Source organism: Agelaius tricolor, unplaced genomic scaffold, assembly GCF_023055355.1.
Source record: "Agelaius tricolor isolate 1412-34295 unplaced genomic scaffold, bAgeTri1.0.p SCAF_4, whole genome shotgun sequence".
Lineage (NCBI taxonomy): Eukaryota > Metazoa > Chordata > Aves > Passeriformes > Icteridae > Agelaius > Agelaius tricolor.
In genome coordinates this window covers 33,152,113-33,171,187 of record NW_027269264.1, presented here as the reverse complement: position 1 = coordinate 33,171,187, position 19,075 = coordinate 33,152,113, and the positions used below count along the sequence as shown (strand labels likewise).

General features: G+C 42.3%; 1 protein-coding gene across 1 annotated transcript; it reads right to left on the bottom strand.

The window, feature by feature from the left end:
* Window positions 1–11,178: 11,178 nt before the first annotated feature.
* On the bottom strand, window positions 11,179–19,062 carry TMEM174 (transmembrane protein 174). Its single transcript, XM_071425174.1, has 2 exons — window positions 16,225–19,062; window positions 11,179–14,727 (listed from the first exon to the last, which is right to left on the bottom strand). Exons 1-2 carry the CDS (start codon window positions 16,857–16,859, stop codon window positions 14,625–14,627), a joined length of 738 nt encoding a protein of 245 aa, XP_071281275.1. The 5' UTR covers window positions 16,860–19,062; the 3' UTR covers window positions 11,179–14,624.
* Between the last annotated feature and the right edge of the window lie 13 nt (window positions 19,063–19,075).

Below are 19,075 nucleotides of genomic sequence, written 5' to 3'. Positions count from 1 at the left end.
TAACCTCATGCTCTGTGTATGTACAATATGATCCATAGGAGGTATTAGGCCATATTGCCTATGCAGGCAAAGACAGTTTCCTACAGATATATGCATCAGGTGCTTAAACAGCAAAAGGCTGGATAGGATTTTGGGTGCTCCCCTGTCTCTAGCATTCTTTGTGAGTCCCTTCAGTGTTCTCATCTTGTAACTGCTTAGACCCTCTTCTTATTCCTCTTATTAGGTGTATATGCACTGTAGAGGAAACCTGGACAATTTAGGCTGAATTTTGGATTTCAGTCCAGACAGACTGGTGTTTCCCTCGTTTCTGTCAGCTTTCATTCTTTATTGTGTTGTAGTCTCAAGATTTTGTTGGGTGAGAATCTGTGATTTTTATTTACCCCAAGTAGGCTGCCCATTGCTATATATCCCTGCACATGGATTGCTTCAGGATTAGATTTCTCCTGAATCCTCTTCCTGGACACTTGTCCCAAACATCATACATTTCAATCTACTTCTCCACCAAAAAACTTTGTGCCTATGATTTATGATTGACAGTGGTTGTCAGTTTTGTCCTAAGGCCAACAGGTAGCATTGACTTTGTGTGATGAGTTGAAATCTTGTCCCAGATTTTCATGTCACCTCTTGAGTGTTGGCATTGGCTGAGGAAGAAGACCCAACATCTTTACGTTTGGTACAAGGAGAGGTACCTTTCTTTAAAAACTTTTAGTGAAGAATCATGACGGCAGAAATTGCCGTTGTGGTATTCCCTAGGTAGACTTCTCTGAGAAGTGTATGGAGCCTGATCTGTTACAGAATGTGTTGGAAACTTGAGGACTGGCCAGGGAAATCCAAGCAGAAGTCGATAATGAATATCAGATCACTCCTTCATGTCTGGCCCTTTTTTTATTCCCTATATGCTTTTGAGACCTCAGGGAATTAATAAATTCAATAATATTACAATAATCATGTTTGTTATTTGTCAGCAATCTGAAACTGCAGATGAAAGATATGATGGATACCAAACTGAGCATGCAATGCCTATTTGGCCTGGTTTTGCTATGCCAAGGCTCATATGAATGAATTAATCACTGCAGCCCCACACAGCACCAGCGAAACCAGCAGGGTAGCTCCTTGCATGCAACAGACCAGAGGGTGATGGCCACGAGTCCTGATTTGCTTACACAAGTAACTTTGCACTGGTGAATGGTTTCCTTTATTTTTATTACCCCTGCAGCAGAGGGAATTGTCTTCCTTATTTCATATATGTTGTAAATGCAAAGTTGCTTGTTATCTTTCAGCACTGGCATAATCCTAGCCCCTAGCAATAAATTAAACAAATAATTTATTGTATGTCACAGTTTCTTTTTAAGAATTCCAGTCACCTGTGAGCATCTGGTGTAACAGCCCATGTTTTATTAGTGTGTTCTGCCTTTCTTTCACTTGGGTTTCAAAGTCCACTTGCTACACAGAGTCAGCAAATCCCTTTTTTTTCACATAGGATCACTACAATTTTTAGAACTCCACAGAATGCCTGTGCATGGAGAATGAGAACAGGTTTTTTTTTGTTTGTTGTTTTTGTTGGTAGTGGGTTTGTTTGCTTTGTTTTGTCCTGTTCCAGTTTTCCTGTGAGATAGTTTTTATATTCTGCCACAACATCTTGTCTTTGTAGATGGTTCATTCACTTTTCCATTTGATATAAAGTCTTAATAGTTCTCTGTCCAGCTTTTCCTCCTCTCACTGGGACACAATAGGGTAAGGAAATGCTGTGCAATACTGACACCTGCCAATATCTGTCCGAAGAGCACTAACCAACTTACTAGTGCTTCCTCATGACCTAACCCTTCTGTAGTGACAAAATTTCTCTTGACTTTATCAATAGCTTAAGAAGACGGGCAGAAATGTTAGATTCTTCTACTCTTTTCTCCTTTTTTTTCCCCTTCAGCTGGGGAAAATAAGTTCAAGGAAGTCTTCCAAACCAAAGAGAAATTTAGAATCATAGAAGCTAAATACATATGCACCCAATCATTTTAGTGATATATTACTTTGCCTAATCATTAACTTAAAATGCCGTATAAGAATTTGTAATCCACAGTAAATCATTTAGTAAGAATGATTTAAATGTACTTCTGGCTAATGTAAAACAGTCTAGTTTCCACACTAGGTTGGCTGCCAAACATTGTTTAAGAAAGAGGGGGTGTGTGATCCAAGTTGACATAAGTTATAGCAGATATAATGCTCCAATATAGTGGTGGTTTGCACATTATTGGGTTTAAGAGATAGGAAGAAGATGACATATTAAGTACTATAAAGATTGCCAGGCCTATTTTGTGCCTTAATTAGGATGCTTTGCAACTCTATGTTTAATTCTTCTCAAAGCCTGCTTGAAAATGCCTTTATGACAATCTTATCTGCAATGGCATTGGAAAAGTGAAATGCTGGTTGATTTACTAACACAGCAGAAAAATAAAGAGACTACTATTATGCTAGATACACAAAGTTGCTCTCTTCTATGTGACAGTGTAGGAGTTAATGTTTAAAAAGCAGTTGAACCAAGCATGCTCTGTGCTGGAGTTCAGAAGGAAACAGGGAGCAGTGAGAGGTGACATGTGAAGTGGATATGTGGTTGAGGAGGGAGACAGGGAATGGCCTTGGGCTTAAAGAACAGTAGTATGTGACACACAGTAATTAGCAGTAAACAGTGAGGGGGAGGAAAACACCTTCTGCATTCACAAATTTTTTAGTTTAGATTTTTATTTGAAAGTAAAGGAGAAACCAGGGATATGTAAATACTGATTTTAATGTAGAGAACAGTCCCTTCTGTGAAGTGCTTGCTATTCACTGTCTTGTAACAGATATATTATTTCTTCTGTTGCAATAATAATCTTCTGGAAAATGAGACACTTTTGGATTGACCAGCATTTTATATCTTTGTATCTTTTCGTAGACTAAGATTATATTTGCACCATATTGGTGCAAAAAGCCAGGGGAGATGTATTTAATAGCCACTGCAACATGATGCAGCACAGCCAAAAAAATCTGTGACACTCTTCATAGTCCAGCTGTAGCACCATGGGTGAACTGCTTGAATATTTACTTAGCTTTTCAAACAGTTTGTTCATCCCTCCATGCTGCTCCGTCTGCATGATTTCAGTACCTGAGGCAACTAGCTCTAGCCTTGCTGTAACCTCTCCCTCTTATAATGCAGTCACAGAGACCAGCAGCCTGGACAGGTTACTTATGATCTCAGATTGCTCTCATGCATTGGAAAATGCCTACCTCATGGTGCCTGTCAGCAAATCACCCTGTCACAACTTTCCTTTTGTGAGGTCTGAGGGCACATTCCCAGCCAAGGAATGATATGGAAACCAGCTCATTCTGCACAGTCATATGCAGCTCCTGCAGACATTCCCCTGTGCCACCCCTTCCAATGCTCTTTTTAAAAGTACATCACAGGCAACTGGGTTTAAACACTGCACAGGGAACAACCTTTGCAAACTCAAGTGTTAATACAAGAGAATCAGTGGGTTTACAGAAAAGCAGATTTTAACAGCATGGAGAACACTGCATATGAGGGGATGAAAAGCAGGACTGTTCCTTAGGAAGTTAAAAATATCCATTTAATTGCTATATTATCTAGCTCAAATGGTCACAAGTGACTAATGACTTTAAATTAATATTTTTGGAGTATCCAGCTGTAAGACCTTAAGCCTATGTATTTTTATAGTGTTATTGAGCATTTTCTGACAGTTTTCCTGCTTGTGACAGACGTACTCAAAAGGCAGATGCATCTAAAATTAGTGTTAGGAGGCAGACACCAAAGAGAGGAGGAGACTTGTTAGTATCTGTTTGAGGGTAGGTGATGTTGCAGGGGGTGGGAAGGTTTTGTGCAGCAGGAAACAAGACAGCCAGGTGATTAAAATGAAACTAAGATAAACAGTTTTGAGAGAACTATTTGATCTGTTTGGATCTACTTTCTCCTGCCATTATCATTGACCAGCATCTGTACACCTAGTGGTAACTTACCTTCTGCATGGTGCAGCATCTATTTATGTGGAGCTTTATCCACCTGCTTGTGGGTCAGAAACCCCCAGCCAGCCTTACTTGATGCAAGGTTGTTTGTGGCCATGGGTGGAGTAGCAGAGCAGAGCCCTGGGGAAGAAGACGCAAACATGAATCCAGCTGCAAACATCAAGAGTAGTACCTGGATGCTGGTACAAAGTATTAGTGCAGATCCAAAGGAGAGAAGACAGACAGAGGAGGACAGACAAAGGCAGAGGACAGACAAGCCTGCCTTTGTGGCATTTATGTGTCAGGTCAGTCACACTGATGGATGTGGGCATTACTCATGTGGAGTGGGGAGACTCAGCAGTGACATTGCTGGGGAATCAGTCATCTTTGGAGAGGAGTAAGTCACCTTCTCCTCTGCTCTGGGGTCTGCATAAGCACCTGACCAGGTCACTTGTAAAGCTCCTGGCTCACATACATCTTGGAGTGTGAACTTGGTGAGTTTTGGTGCCACTGCCACTCCTCCCTCTCTTCTACCCTCCACATGTGATGATGCAGTAGAGCTCTCATCTTGGCTTAGCTAAATCTAATAGGACCTTGAAGGTCAGGAGTTGGGCATTGTCTCTGTGACTGTAGACAGATGGTGTCTGCTGGGCATGCCAGCTTTACCTGCAGCAGAAGAGCAGAAATTGTTCTGCTCTGGTGCTTCAGCTCCCCCTAGGAGGATTCAGGGATTCAGGAGCTCTCTGTTAGGAGTCAGGGTCTGCAGCTGTCTTCCACACCATTCCCTCGGCACTATTTTTCAACAGTTCCTGGCTCAAAAGAAAGCCATCTACACAAGACATCTTCAAGTTCCCTCTGCCTGAAATTCTTGCTGGTCATTTTCTACTATTTCCTTTAATCCTGTGTCTGAACCTGCCATAAGATCTAGCAGCAGAGGATTGTCCTTCCATCCCAGTGCATCCTGAACCTGTCATGCCCTAACTGCTTGGCCTGTCCCGATAGTTTGCACCCCCGCTGGCTGCAGGCAGGAAACCCTGCAAAAAGGCATTCTGGGCCATAGCTTTTCTTTGGCTGCCTCCAAATGTCTTACCTGCTCAGCTGATAACCTTGTCAGCTGTGAAAAAATTAACGTGTGAAAGGAGTCATATCTGCATGTGCGTACACAACACTATTTTGTCTAAACAGCGACACCTCCTGATACCCGGGCTGCAGCTGTGCTAGTGGGTTACTGCTCCAATAAAGTTGTTGTTGTTGTTACACACAGTAAATGACCTCCCGAGGGCCACCCTTAACAAGAACCATGTCTGCTCCTGCGTTTCATTCAGTGCCAAGTATGCTGTCAGCACTTAACAGCTATTAATAATAACAGAAGGAATTACAAAGCTTCATGGGATAGAATAAAGCCCGCTTAAAGGCAGTTCTTTGAGGGCTGTCCTACATTGCTTGTATTCATACATCCAAACTGGATCTATTTAAGATGACAAAGTTAAAATTACCAATGTAATGTAATTCTAAGTTTGAAGTCTTGCCAACCATTAACTGCTAAGACTATTTCTATAAACAAAGAGCACTTTCTAAAGGAACATTCACTTCAGCTTTTAACTGTGATTTCCTGGGGGAAACAGTTGTGTTGGTGAAAATTCAAATATGCAGTTTATTCATATGTTAATTAAAAAGTGCTTATAAAAGCAGTGAAGATTTCTGTTTTGGGCATTTTCTGCCCATTTGATTAAAGCTGGCTTGAAGCATTCATCCTATTCTTCAGATCCTATAGCTGGCTAGCAAATGACAACAAATACCTGATATGAAGGTAATTATTTTTCAGATGTATTGCATCAGCCTCGTGTGATGTCACTGTGGGCAAATGGCATTATTTTAATTGTTTGCACCTATGGAATCATAGCTGAATTTATTCCCATTTTGCCGATAATGAGCATCTTAAAAGTTTCTACATAAGGCTGAAAAAACATATTCATGTATGAAGCATGAAGAGCAGTGTGTAATTTGTCACTTTTGAAACAGACGGATTTCTCTCAGTTTTCTGTGGCAGGTCAGGCAAAGTTTATTCTCACAATGGTGAGAGGAAAGAGAGCTGTGTAACATAATATTCTGTCATTGAAGGGTGTCAAATTAGGATTAGGTGGTTCTTTAGTAAATGAAAGATGGGAAATTCCTCTGCAAGGTACAAGTTATGAAATATTTTTACATATATTATTATAAAATGTATTGTGATGCCAATTAAATGAACAATGAAAATAATTTTTCCTCTGATAATGAACAATGAAAAATAACATCACCTTCTGAAAAACACCAATGGATACTTTTTCCTAGTATTTAGTCTCTTGCTTTTCAGTCTTCAGTGACTTAATACAGACCTGTGTCAATAGGTTAAATCAAGAGGTGAGCATCTGAGGCATGTCCGCATGTGATTATCAATTACATGCAATCATACAACCCAAGATTTTCAAATGGGCTCGTGACACGACTCTGCAATCACACACTTTCTTCTAACCTCATTGTTTGTGTATTTAACTTGACTAAAATATGTGTCCAGTGCAGCAGAGAAAAATACAAGCAGAGATCCTGTGCTGTTTTCAGGAGCCTGCTATCACTTCTATGCCTTTGACAGTGAGTTCTTCAGGCTAGCCTACTTACATTTTCACATAGATTTTCACACACTATTGAAACAAGAGCAAAAATAGTAGGCAGAGAAAAAGGGTTATAATCAGTTCTGTTTGCTGGATGTATAAAAGCACACAGTGAATCTGGCAACCATAACATTTTTGTTAGTTGTTTTATGGGGTCTAAGGAAAATCTCTGATTTATGTTGCTCTGTGACAGTTTAATGGTGTTGCTCGTTATGAAAAATTGGTGGACCTAATGCTCCCAACACCAATATAAGCAACTAAGTGCTAGATAAAATGAGCCTGAATTCATTAAGTTACACCTGCACCAACAATACTTATGCTGATGTTCATTCTGAGCTGATGATATTACATGTGAATTATTATCCAGTTAGATCACGAACACGTCTTTGATTATGATGGCATGTTTATTCACATTAAAATTTCACTACTTGTTTGGAAGCAGGGACATAGTTTTGCAGCTCATTTGGATTTTTTTTCCTAAACAGATGGAGGAGAACCTGTTTTTGTGAAAATAACAGGAAGGTAACATAAAATACTTGAACATGTAACGTAAAAAAAAAATCTCAGTAATGCTACCCAAGGTGGTGGGTCGCCACCTTGGACTGTATGGCTAAATAAACATAAAATATTAACACATTTGTTGCTTGATTTTGATTAACTGTCAAGAGCAACATACAGAGCATGGACTGAGAAGGCAAAGGCATTGAAACAGGTATCATAATATGTAAAAGGAGTTTATTCCTTTCTCTTCTCTTCTCTTCTCTTCTCTTCTCTTCTCTTCTCTTCTCTTCTCTGCCATGTTGAGTCTTTCTTTCTCTTTTTGACTTTCTCCTACCTTCCATTAAATGCAGGACCAAATACTAACTAACTCTAAAATGGAGCTTGAACAATTTATGAAAGGGCTTGTGCAGTTGCCTACCACAGCAGGAGTTGTACAAATCTTTTCCACTTTGATGCTCCCAGTGCTGCACTCTCTCATCAACTGGCACATTAGTCCAGTTCCCACTAACACAGCCCTTTAAAAAGTTGATTTTATACAAGTCATTCTACTCTTCGCATGTGTGTGCTGGGTTAATGTATATCTGTGTTTGCTCTTTTGGCAGCACAGTGCTGATCAGTCCCTGTCCAGTCAGTGTGGAGGGCAAGAGGACAAAGCACCTGTCAGTCTGCAAAAGACCAAAACAACATAGAGAGTTCTAAAATAGTGCAGTGTTGGCACATTGCAAAACACTCAAGTACCTCTGGTTTGAGAGCAAAATCTGGGGAAGTGGAATAGAGTAAGAATAATGCCTTGTTTGGACTGATACAGGAAATAAAATAGTTATCTTCTCTTAATGTTTTATAAAAATAAGTAAGACCACATATTGATGGATTATGTATGTATATTTCCAAAAATTTATCTATTTCCTTACATTTTCATGAAAGATTTTGCAGGGAACTGCTGTTTTGTGGCAAAAAAAGAATCCTACAGCACCTCTAGAGTTCAGAAGAGATTAGTTTTTGCTGAACTATTAGTTTATTTTCTTCCCTCCCTTAATAGGGTTTAAGCAGAATGAGGCCAAATGGTTATCTAATGCATGTGTTTTTTGAAAAGATAATGAAACAGTTTTCATTATGCGTGTGCTGTGGCAACTGTGGTTCTGCTCTACATAAATCCAGAAGGTGGCATGTTAAATGGTGAAAAACAAATGGGGACAAACAAAAATAGCAAAGAGGTGCAAATCACAGCCTTCTCTAACTGCCAGCTTTTGCCAGGCCTCTGTGTGAGGCAAAGCTCTGTCAGCTGACCACAGGGATGTGTGGCAGGTGCCTAGGGACAAAAGGCAATGTGAGAAGTCACTGCTGCTTTGAACACCAGTGTTGACTGTTTCTGGCTGGGTTTGCCTTGCAGAGCAGCAGAGAAACAAGAAGGGTACCCCAAAGAGTGCCCACTAACATGGAAGCTATAGCCACTTTCATGGTTAGAAATTTAAAACGCACACCTCTTTGTTTCGGGTTTGATTGTTTGTCAGTTTGTTTTGAAAGTCATGACCTTGGACTGCATTATTGCTCTGTATTTCTTTAGGTATATCTTCAGCTGACAAAGCATGAAGCTTTACCTTAGAGCTAAGCTCTTGAGCAGACTCGCTGAACTGTAAGTAAAGAGGACGCTGCAGCTATGCAAAACATGAAATTATTGGGTCATCTACCCAGGGCTGTTAAATAGCATGCCCTGTTCCCTAAGAACCAAGCACGGCATCTTAGATATAGAGTGATGATTTATCTACAAAAATAAACAAATTTTTAGAAATCTGACATGATACAACCCAAACAGGAGAGCATTAATCTCATCCTAGGATTTTATAAGAGATGTACTGCAGCTACTCTGCTAGACCACGTCCCATGGTGTTTGCTAAATAGCGTGTGTAGATATAATCAATTGCTCATTAGAGATGCCACACACGACACAGATACAATCATGCCACTACTGATTTACCCTTGACCCTTTGCTGTTATCACATAAGGAATGAGGTACAAGACCACAAGAGCTAGGGAGTAATTTTTCCTGTTCCCCCTGGGAAAACTTCTTCATCACTCTGAAATTGTTGTTCAAGCAGGCACAAACCTGCTACATCTCAAAATTAGACTATATGTACCTTTGGAGGTGTCAAGAGTACACTGTGAGATCTCTCAAAGTAACCTTTGTCAGTATTGGGAAAGGCTCTCCCATGAGCTCACTGCTGTCAGGAAGCTGAGAGAAGCCTCTCTGCTCTACAACATGCAACTCCTGCAATTGCTGCAAGTCATCCCAGTCTGCAGGGCAACAAGTGCCTCTAAATCAGGTGCTATTTAAGAGATTCCCTACACTCCTCACCTGCTCTGTGAAGCTTTTCATCACATCACGTCACATCACATTGTCACATCACATCATATCACATTGCAGGTGTGAGATGAATAATTTCTATTGGATAAATCTGTACCAGAAAATACACCACAGGAGAACAATGTGTATTTCAACTTCTGATCAGCATCAAGTCCAAAGGAGTAAGTCTGATATAAATCTCTCCAACATGCAGTGCATGTGGTTACCAGGTTCTCTGCACCTGCTGTTTCCCTTTACAGCCCTCTCCTGCTGAGCAGCGCTGCTCAGCTAATGCAGGCACAGCCCATGGGATCCCACCTGGCTCTGCTCTATGCTTCTCTGACAGACACACTGATTCACATTGGGGATGGGGCAGCAACAGCGACGTTCAGCACGTCCTGTTGATGTCTATTCACCCTGACAGCTAAAGTGGAGCCAGTAATGATACTTGGAGCAGGCACAGATTATCGTAGGTGCTGTATACAAACAGCATGCCCTAGTTCTTTGCAAATGACCCTTGGACTTCCCCCTGCTCCTTCATGCAGACAGAAGCCTGTCCCATTAGGTCACAGCGGAGAGGAGGAGGAGACGGGGGTGCATGCGAGTGCACTGTGCAGCGCCTACCCCAGTCCTTCCAGATGTCTCCAGCCCAGTGTCTCACACAGGGAGGGGTGTGAGAGCTGCTGTGAGGGCGGACATGGTACCCTGCTCTTCGGCGATTTCACTGGGTCTGTCACCACGAGTATTTTGTTCCTGAATAAGCCAACTCTCCGTTGTGAGAGAGCACAGGGTACTTTTCAACGGCATCTTGAGTATTCGAAGCAAAGGACAAAAGCTTCGGCTCCCCGGGCTGAAATGCCGGGTGTCTCACAACGAGGGGCCGCTTACAAACTGCCAGCTCTGCGCCTCTGACACCCCTCGGGTCAGTGGGGGAAGAAATCTCCTTAAAGCCGCACAGTTTTACCTCGGGCGGGTGAGCAGAGGAGGGCACGGGGGCGCCTGCGGAGCCGCCCGCCGGCACAGCACCTCCGCAGCCGCGGCTGCTCCCGGGCGGCCCCGGCGCCCTCTGGCGCTGCCGGCGCGGCGGGACAGCCGGGCCTGCCCCGCTCCGGCCTGCGGGGAGCGCCTCGGCCGCGCTCCGGCTGGGACACGGCCCCGGGGCCGCGGGGGTCGGGCTCCCCGCGGGATGGAGGCCGCAGCGCCCTCCCCGCGGGGAGGGGCCCCAAGCTGAGGGCCCGCCGTGTGCGTCACTAGGGCTCTCTGGAGAGGAACGAGCCCTACTTAACAGGTTTATTTTTTTTCCCCGAGACCCAGATTTCCTAAATCCCGATTCAGTTTAAAAATAGCTCTCAGAAGGATTTCAGCGCCCCCGCCCGTGCGTGCTCTGCGCTGGGGAGCATCCCTGGCGCGGGAGCACCGGCGCCGGGCACGGCAGCAGCCGGGGAAACTCGGCTGCTGGGGGAAAGTGCTGCTAAAGCACCGCGCCCCAAACCCTCCTGCTGCACCCCCGCACTGACCGCAATACGGCAGCGCCGCTGTGAAACAGCAGACTTCGGATTTAATCCGAGAAGAAATTCGCACGCTGCACCGTGTGGCATTCAATGTCTGGAAATAGCTTCTCGATCTTAGAGAAGCTCTTTGTAGAGTTTTTACTGAAATTAATAGATCATGCTCAGTTTCATATCAATAGACATCCTCTACTGATTTTATTTATTTATTAACTATTTTATGATCAAAATTGTATAAATAGAGTTATATTAGGAAAAATCCCAAAAGCCCACGCAGGGTTACATAGCTGAAAGTACAGACAAGATTCTATCACTATGACTAGAATGCAAGACACCTTAAACTATTATATCCCCAATATTCTGCAGGTCTGCAATGTGGGAGAATGCAATTTTGCTTAAAGAGCACCATCTTAAATTAAAAATGGATTGAGCAAAATCTCAAATACAGTCTTCCAGGTGCTTTCTGAAGTTACATCAGTATAATCTGGAAGGGCTGTGACAGTTGCCCTTGGTTGAAGGCCAAAAAGATTTGCTCTTTCACTCATCATACCGCAGAAAGAATTCTTAATGCTAAGAAGTGAGTTCATGTGATGGTTATATATCACAGTAAAAACAAACAAACAAACCCTCCAAAATCCAAACATACAAAGAAAACACACACACACCCAGCAACCCCTCCAAACCCTGTGGTTAAAACAGAAAAAAAAAAGGATGAAGGTAGAAGGTGGAAGGAAGAAAAGGAAGTAAAAGCCTTTATAATACATGTCTCTGTTCTTAAAATCCATTATCAGCACTCAGTACAACAAGGGACTGTTACCACCCTGGAGTTTCTCAAAAGACTCCCACAGAATTCAGCCAGAATTAATCTGATGGGTCAAGGTAATTTCAATATAGCTATTTAAACTTAATATCCTCTTTAAAGAGAAACCCAGGATTCTTCCAATTCTCTACGATGAATATAGTGCAGCTAGAAGTAAACTTTAAAATCAATATGCAGTCCACAGTGTACCCTTCTGAGTTTCTGAGTTTTCTTCCATTTATTCTGTCTATCTAATATCTAAAATAAAGATATTATTACCTAATGAAATTTATGCTGGGGGGGGGGGGGGGGGGCAGTGGGCAGGAGGAAGAGAAGCAGGAAAAAAATCTGTGGTATCTGACTGAAGGAATTTTCTTGAGGTGGGGGAGGGTGACTGGGCAGAAATTTTGACCCTAGTCCTGCAATTGGATCCATCAAGCCTGACCTCTGTGCTACTGCAGTGCCTGCTGGGTTCAGCACAACTATGTGCTAAGTTCAGGGCTCTGTACGTGTGGAACTACCTGGGGAATTGGGACCATCCAGTTTCCTGCTGTGGAGGGAGGATGAATTCACCTCTGTGTAAATTCCAGAAAAGAAGCAAGACACTTCCATAAAATAAACTTGCATTTATTTTTAGATCCTCTGTTCTCTCACTCAATCCCATAGAGATCATGCTGAACACAGCATGCCTCCCTTTCTCCAAATACACGCACCTCCCCTTCTCCAACTACCTGCTAACACCAGGCCATCACTGCTGAAAAACAGTGTGTTCCAGATTTCTCTAATGAGAAAAACCTCACACAAAGTTTGCAGTCACTGTTCAGTGGCTGCTGCTGCAGTTGCTAATCCAGCTTTGAGTCTGTTTAAATGCTGCATCCCAAATATGACCTCTGTCAGTGTCTTGTTCATCACTGTGGAGGACAGTGGTTGTTTTGTACACCCCCCCCCCCCCCACCCCGCTTTATTTCTTGGCAACTTCTAAGTGCACAGGACAGGGAGGCGTGCACCTGCTGGTCCATGCAGCTGGACAATGTTCTGAATGCACATCTCCATCCAGAGCTGTCTCCTGATTGCTAGAGGAGCTGCACAGAAACTCTGAGATTTCCTGCCAGCTGTCAGGTACATCAGGTTGGTGTGCAACTGTCTGTGCTCAAATGCCAAGCTTCTCCAGCTCCCAGGAATGAGATCTGGCAAGAGCCAAGACAGTTGCATCAACAAGTAAGAGAAAGTTGGTATATTCCATAATGGATGCCTGCTTTTAGCTGTGCTGTGCCAGGAGACTGATCCACAGGCACACCAGCAGTGCACTGCTTGGTTACCTGGGACAGTTACCATTGCCCTCTGGGGCGTTTTGTGTGGTGCCCACTCCTGCAGGTGAAAGCTGAGATCAGCTTTTGCTTTGAGGGAGATGAGCAAACCTAATGGGATCATCATAGGGAAATACTGGCTTGTTGCACTTCTTGGCACATTCAAAAGCAGAACCTTAAATATATGTGGAAAAACAGAACAAAACTGTAGGGACTTGTAGCATTGTCATTGTTCTGGGGTTTAAAAAGCTCCTGAGCTAAGCCTCTTTGGATCTTCATTCTGGATTGCAAAATTTCACAGCTAATACACTTCATCTTTTGTTAAATACAGCTGTAAATATATTTCACAGAATCACAGAATATTGTTAATTGGAAGGGACCTACAAGGATCATCAAGTCCAAATCTTAAGTGAATGGCCCATTTGGGGATCAAACTCACAGTCTGGGTGTTCAGCAACGCCATTCTCTAACCAAATGAGCTTATCTCAAATTGTTGTGGATTCAATGCATGGAACCAAGCTGAACTTGAGCAAGTTTACTACCGCCTACAGTTGCCTAGATACTCTGGGGGCAACCTGCAGCCTGGGCTGTGTGCCTAAGACCACATTCAAATAAGAAGGGACCTCAGAGGTGTTTCCCACAGAGTGGGGTGCAGCAGCTGTGATTGTCAAAGTCCTTAACAGTGGCAGGATCACACATCTCTGTCGAGGCTTCAGAAAGATGCCATTTTCTTTAGTGATATTAACTTCATAGTTATTAGGACTCCTGGTGGGAGACTGTGCTTTGCCTCCCATCAGGTGGGGAAGGGAACTGAATTTGATGCGTGCAGGGTGTCTTAGAGATCTTATGTAAAAGTTGTCATAAGTCACTATTTGTTTTCTCTGTTCTGAGATGCTGTGGTTCAAGCAAGATGCTCTAAAAAAAAAATGCCTACAGGACTGGGTTGTGCAATAGGACTGGTTGTCCAGCTAAAGCAAGCTGAGAAAGTCTAATCTGTAGACTGGACTTGTTAATGAGTAAGCTCTTCTAAAGAATCAGACAAAATTAAGACATAAAATGCACTTTCATGGATCAGACACTTGAGTACTTTTAAAGTTTCCCAAGCAATCAAGAATGAAAATACCTCAATGAAAAATCAAGTATTTTCTAAAGATGCTGAATGTCCAGGAGCAATCATGATCTTCCACAAACATCTGGTGCATTCACAGTTCTCCCTGGTTTCAGCAAGTCTGAAAATCAAGCTTCTTGTTGGGGAATCCTAATATAGATTTGGATGCTTGAGTTTAATACCTTTGCTATTAATAGTTTAGCCATTGAATAATTAATAGCTCTGCTATTAAGCTGCATTGCCAAGGGCTAACAAATTTTGACAGAGAAAAAGGAAAGGGTCAGTTAAATATCTTCAGTGATACTGTGTATGAATATCAAGAACTTGTTCACACTGTCTTATCACACAAGTGTTTAAAGAAAAGATTTTCTGGGATTCTTGCTAGCATCTCCTAGGATTGTTGTCTCTTGTCCATGATGATTTTATGAAGAAAAAGGGTATATTTCCTCGTAACGTGGAGGTGACAAGTTATTACGGGCATAGTCTTCCAGCAGTCCTTCTGGTTCATCAGAACTGTCTTCTGACCTGAAAAGAGGAAGAGGAGCAGATACAAAAAGAATTTACCAGAGCATTCAGGTAATTTCAGTGTTTCATCCTCCCAGCCTTATCTGGGAAAAGTACTCCTGGCTTATGGAGAAAATGCTATGAGATGAAGTTTTACTGATATTCAGCTGTTTGCTGTGGTTTTTTCATGAAGTTTAGAAGTGTCAGGAGGTGACTGTTGTCTCCACCCTGCCCATGCCTGTCACTCATATTTGCTGAGAACAATAAGTTAGTCAGCAGTTTTTGAGAAATACTTTGATAAATGAACTAACAGTGACTTGTGTTGCACAGAGGATATAATTATGAGTAATTCCTATAATTAGAATATTTTTCCTTGGAGCAAAGAACTATATAAAATAATTTTGTGTACAATTTGAGCAGCTCCATATTGCTGTGCAACATGACCAATATTGTTTATACCTCAAAACTAGGAAAAGAGGAAGAGCTGGAAGGTTGTTTCAGTGGGACAGCAGCATGTTGTGACCAGGTGTATTTAGGAGGGAGAGCATCTGGTACCAGATTGATTCTTGCACTGTTGCAGAAATGCTGTTTGTGTGCTGACTCATGTGTTACGACTGAGTTTGAGTGGAAGTCTCTGGCCCTACATAATACCTTTTCCCAGTCTTAAAAATTGAGAGCCAGACACAATTAAGGGACAAGGGGTTTTCCCTCGGTATTTAGTAAGGATCCTTGTGGTGCACCACTTCACCAAGGTGGGATGTGCCGCAATGCACCCCCACGACAGATGGTGTATACAATTTATAGACCTTAAAAATCAGCATATCTAACAGGGGTGCCCCAATGGGAGGCCTGGATGAATGGTGTGATATTCCCCCATCTGTGGAATTCCCCCTGCATGGGCCAAATCTCTAGTTTACAGGATGTGTTCTAGAGAGGATCTTGGTTTCCCAAGACAGTGTAGGGTTTTCTGGCCTCCTACCACCACCACAAGGCCTTTAGGATGTTTGGTCTCCTGGCCTGGCAGAATACTAGGGCTATGCTAAGTTATCAGACTTATATAAAACTTCTATATATCCTCAGTATTCTTACAAGCATGCTTGCTAAGAATACTGAGGATATATAGAAGTTTTATATATATAAACATATATATTTATGTATATAAGGTATATTTAAAAAAAGGCAAAAAATCATCTTGGTATCATACACATAATAATTAAAAGGTGGCAAGATAAACATAAGAAAACCTCCACAAACAGGAACATACATATCTTAAAAAGTAACAAGAGGTTTCGTTTACTGAAAACCAAAAGGCATTTATAAGTGAATTTAAATTGTATAAAAACACTTTGCAGGAAAAGTATGTTTCCTCACTCAAGAAAAATTCCTAACCAAGACAAAAAAAAGCCTGAGAAGGATAATACCCTGGACTAGCTGCAGTTTCTTATGAAAACCACACATTGTACTTAAAATATTCAGAAGCCTGTGTCCAAACACACTAAGGCATTTCAGAAGATGTACCTCTGATTCCTGGAATTCTCTGCAGGATAAGCAGTGTAGCTCTCATCTCCAGTAAAAGCCAGGTTGTCCAGGGCGTAGGCAGGGCAGAAGTGAGGAGAGCCCGAGGCGAGAAGTGGCGAGGTGCTGGGGGGAGCAGCAGCGCAGCAGCTGAGCCCTGAGTGAAGGTGGCCGGGACTGACGGCAGCGCCTTCCTGGGATGGGTACGGCGGAGGGATGTACTGTACCACTGTGGCACCATGGAAAGTTATAGGCTGGTTAATGCCAGTGAAGACAAAGGACTGTCCGCTTGCAGCCTGGTCAAGTTCCGACGTATTTTCCTCTCTTTCTTTACAGGGCTTGCACGTAAGCATGTTAAATTTACAAACAGCAATCAGAATAAAAGTCACCCCGACAGACAGCAGAATAGGCCCTAGTAACTGAGTCCACTCCAGGTGTGTAATGCCATCATATTTTATCCATCCCATCACAGTGAAAGTGATCCCCACCAGTCCCAAAAACACACCTGAAAAGAGCAGAGTGGTGCCAGCTTTATCCCCATCTGACACCAGGGCATCAGATCTGCTTGGCTGACAAGGAGAGACAGAAAAAACATTCAAGGAGAAATCTTCTACATTGTTGTTGTTGTTTTGCTCCATTACTGACTATAATGTATCCTCTCCTTCAAGAGAAAGGGGGCTTGTAAAGGACTTGGCAGAGCATTTAAAGTCGAAGGTTCAGGTTAGTTATACAAGAACTTTGTGTGTATATGGTTAACAGAGTCCATCATGTGAAAGAATAAACTTTGCTTGAAAGAACAAAGGTCTGGGAAGTGAAGCCTGAAGCAATCACTAAAGATTTCTTGAATTACCACCATCACTTCCGAAATGGATTCACCCCTGCATGACTGCCTGTCTCCTTATGTTTCTTCTTCTTTAATTTAGCACCCATGATACCGTGCTCATTCTGGATAGCAGAAAAAGCAAGCTGAAGCTATTGCAGCTTTTCCTTGGCCCCAGCTAGCTGATGCATCCAACATATGGACAGCATATGTTTAGTCAACAGCAGTGAAGAGATCCTTGCTCTCCACTTCCTGCTCAATTTTCTGCAGGAAAATTCCACATGGCCATTGCTAGGAATGCTTTTCCATGCTCTGAAGCGTGACATTTATAGTCATGCCTGGACCTCTGCTGCAGCTCATTTTGCAGTTCATGGTTTAAAAAAATATCAAAGTATGCTTTCTGATATTTTTCTGGGACAACCAGGAGGTGAGCAGGAGGGTAAGTGGCAGCAGGATGGTGAGTGCTGAGAAGCCTGGGAGAACTGTTGGCTGTGGAAGAAACATTATTTCAAGACAGCCAAAGCTTTCCAGCAGGTTGAAGTAGTAAAATTACCCTATAATTTCCCCTTAATTCTGGACATATTTTGTTGTAGGTTTTAAGGTTCACAGATAATAATGCCCAAATACCCTGAATAGCACATCACTGCAGAAAAGAGAAAGCACCTCCTGTAACGCTAAACTTGACAGAGTGAGTAATCTTATCCTGTACTCACAGGTACCTAGGATACGTCTTCATATCACAATGAATTGTTCTGCTGAACTCATGTCTCATATATTAAACAGACAGATTATTGAATTTTGAAATTTTCTGTTTCCAACAGTTTCAGACTAAAGCAATTCCTATTGAAAAGTTCTGGTAGAATGTCTTTGTATAATTCCTTAAGGAGGAAAAATCTCCAACTACTCTGCCTGTTTTGACTAGCATGGCAAGGTACTACACACAGGACACTGATTACTGCTCGGGCAGTAGGACACATAATGTAATTTCCTGTTACCAGCAGCTCTGGGGAAGCAAACTTATCCTGAAATTTGTAAAATTAAAAATAGCTCTAGAACTAGAAAATTTACCTTTTAGACTGTTTCTTCAAAGTCAGTAAAAGTGCCTTTAGTCTACTGTGCATTCACATCACACTGTGTGACAACAGCTCTTTCCTGGAAAGGGCGATTCACCAAATTTGGCACCTTTAGAACTGATGCTGAATGCAATTGCAGATGTTGTTCTCATTTTTAGTGCACAGACCTTGAGGAATATTAGTGCTGGATTCCTTAAAAATAAAGCTGTGAAGCTTCCAAATGCAGCATTATTAAGTCACCCCTGTTACCCAGGGTGTCAACAAATTTTCTGACAAATACACTCAAGATCGGCCTTTACCACAACACTAAGTCTGGTCAGGATTCTCTGCACCTCTTGAGCAAAGAGATCAGTCTTGCAATGCAGTGGTTTTGTATGATGACAACTAAACTAGAAAGTGCTGAAATACTACATAAACTGTCCTTGCACTGGCAATTGTAGCCGAAGTCTAAATCACCTTTAACCTTACATTTGTTAAACTTAATGGAATGAACTGTTACTGCTCTTTACAAGTCAGGTTTTTCCATACTATGAATCATCCTTGCCACTGCTGAATCTTTCAGGCTTTCCAACATCCTTTTAAAAGCAGCACTATATTATAATAGCTGTCCAACTAATAGTTTATACAGATGGAGTGTCACCTTGCTCCTTTCATTCATTCAAGAACTCTGCAACTGCTATTTGCAATGGGATCGTACTGGAGCACTTCCTCAATCCCACAGAGTGGTCCTTAGATCCTGTCTGGAATCAGAATTTTCCAAGCTGGGTGTTGTGTCATCCCACAGCCATCTCTTTTCCTCTGGTCTAGGACATGACTTCATGTGTTGAGCAAGTGCACAGCAGAGCTGGAGAGCACAGGATTCTTTTTTTCCTTCCAAACCGACATGCCACTTGAACTTTTAAAATAGGATGGAAAACATTCTCTATTTGCTGTGCTGGGATCTACGTTAAAATTACTCCTT